The sequence below is a fragment of the Macrobrachium nipponense genome, chromosome 37 (genome assembly GCF_015104395.2).
Source record: "Macrobrachium nipponense isolate FS-2020 chromosome 37, ASM1510439v2, whole genome shotgun sequence".
In the NCBI taxonomy this organism is placed as follows: domain Eukaryota; kingdom Metazoa; phylum Arthropoda; class Malacostraca; order Decapoda; family Palaemonidae; genus Macrobrachium; species Macrobrachium nipponense.
The window spans coordinates 5,551,645-5,554,181 of NC_061097.1; the positions used below are offsets into that span (position 1 = coordinate 5,551,645).

At 39.7% G+C, this 2,537-nt stretch overlaps 1 protein-coding gene across 1 annotated transcript in view; it reads right to left on the reverse strand.

Moving 5' to 3' along the window:
* Nucleotides 1-2,149: 2,149 nt before the first annotated feature.
* LOC135209017 (uncharacterized) overlaps nucleotides 2,150-2,537 on the reverse strand; it is a 561-nt gene continuing 173 nt past the window's right edge. The window contains exon 1 of the mRNA XM_064241551.1: nucleotides 2,150-2,537. This exon is cut by the window's right edge and continues 173 nt beyond it. Within this exon, the coding sequence (XP_064097621.1) occupies nucleotides 2,150-2,537 (388 nt within the window).

Genomic DNA, 2,537 nt, shown 5'->3' on the forward strand with positions numbered 1-2,537 from the left:
GGGTAATCATGTTAGACATCCGAGGAAATCCAGTTTCCCTCTTGTTGTCAGTAACTACAAACTTGTAAACATTACTCTTGAGAACTTTTCTTTGTAAACCGAAATTCAATTATGTTTTTTTGTGATTTCTACTTCCGTTTTTGTGGTTTCCATTATCATATCTGCTGTATTTATGTTGGGATGTTTTTCCTTTTCCCCGCAGAGATGTTCACTGTGGAACTGTGTTGAGGGATAAAAACGCTAAGGTAATGAGCATTTGAAATGGCATCTGGGTAAGTGGTCTTGTAGCTGTGACTGCAAGTACTATGTCATACACTCGTGATAATTGATATGACATAATTAGTGATTATGAGGTGGAAACCGGGAATTTGACTTACGTTTTCTCTTTGATCACCGTTTCCTATTTGACTTTCCCAATTTCTATTTTAATTCCCATATCCCGTTTTTTAAGCTAGGGTTCATGACCCGTTTCAATACCTGTGCCATGTAAGATTTCTCAATAAATTACATTTTTGTAACTCAGGCTTTAATTTAGACTCCTTAGCTAACAAAAAGGTATGAGAGAGAGAGAGAGAGAGAGAGAGAGAGAGAGAGAGAGAGAGAGAGAGAGAGAGAGAGAGAGAGAGATGAATGGACAGATTCTTCCACAGTTGAACGGTTGCAGTTTTCAGATAATCCTATTAAGGCCAAAACAGGTGGTGTGCAACGGTTTAGAATAAAAGATTCGGTTTGGTAAGCCAAATTAGGGCATAACTTATAGTACAACAGGCAAGGATAAATTAGTGTACAATAAACCTGAGGAGGATACTGAACTCTCAAGCTTAATGATAGATTTAGATTTGAATTTTATTTTCATATCTAAAACAGACAATGCCTAGTGTTGTTTTCGGCCGACTTTGTTGTTTTTATTGACGATACGTCGATGAAACTTTTATTGTTAGAGAAAATCAACCTATCAGGATATTATGTTTGTTGAGGAAATAGTATCAAAATAACCATTAAACCATTAAAACTTTTAGAAATAAACATTTCATGTTGTAATGAGGGAAAAATACTTTTATTCAGTCTATATCCTGTGCGTGGAATGGAAAGATTTTCGCAATGAAATATCCTTTCTTCTAGCATTTTTTTCAAAGATAACTGTTATCCTTTTGACATTTCTAACTCGTTTGTTAAAAAGAATTAAAACAATATTTAATTGCCGGGTTTATCATGTCCTCAGGTTCCAAAGAAATTAACGTATTTTTCATTATCATATGTAAATACAAGAAAAATATATATTTTTTTAAACATGCTTCTAATAAAATGCACTGAAAAAGTAAAAATATTGATTCGCAATGAATTGAATCGATTCGATTCGCTTGGTGTAAACGCAGCCTATTGGCTGCATTTTACATGGTCTTTATTCAACTGAACTTCTGTGTCGGTCTGTCGTCAAATCTTGTAACTCAGTTTTCGACCTGTTCCTTTGGTCCCTTGGACTTGAACTTTTATATGATTGCTCAGTCCTACCCCCTTCCCTCCCATTATCCTCCCACTATTCCTTCCCCTTCCACTTCCCCCTAACCTTTTCAGAGCAAACGATCAAATGTTAATTTAGTTGTTCTCCCCTTCACTTCTAACTCCTCTCTCCCTCTCCTTCACTCTTCAATCTACCCTCCCCCTCCCCCCGGCCCTCTCCTCCTTTGGAGTTGATTTGTCCTAGTCCTCCCCTCCCTTCTTCCCTTCCACTTCCCTCTTCCAACCCCCTCCGCCTACAATTTCCCTTCCCTTCCCTTCCCCTCCCCCTATCTCTTCTCCCTTCCACCTCCATCACCCCTTGCCGTCCCAATTCCCTTCCCCTTTCCAGAGAAAATGATCAAATATCAATATTGCTGTGTCCTCAAATCCTCTTCCCTCCTCACTGGCCCTTCCCTCTTCCATCGCCCTGCTCTCCCACTTCCCCTTCCTCCTGATACCCCATCACCCATCCCCCTTCCCCTTCCACCTGTCCTCCATCTACTAAGCACACAATCAAATGTTAATTTATGTGTCCTTCATCTCAACTTCCTTCTTCCCTCCCCCTTCTCCCTCCATTTCCATCTTCCCATCCCCTTCCCATCTCCCTTTCTTATTTCATCACTTTCCAATCTCTCAAGCAGCAATATTCTCATAATCCATCCAAGCATCTCATCTCTGTTTTCTCAATCTTTACTTCCTCTTTTCTTCTTAGAGCCCATGTTTCTGCTCCATACAATAACACTGGTCTGATCACTGTGTTATATCTCTTGACTTTTAGCTTGATTGACATTTTCTTATCACATACCACTCCAGCTACTTTTCTCCACTTCCCCCATGCAGCTTTTATCCTACTGTCAACTTCAGCCTCACATCTTCCCTCTTGGCCTAAACTAGATCCTAAGTCTTTAAACTGCTCAGCAAAACCTGTTTTATTTACATTCACCTTTAAGCCACCCCTCTCTAAAGACTCGTGCCAATCTCCAACCCTTCTTTGTATGTCCTCCCCATTTTCAGAAGTAATCACCAGATCATCTGCA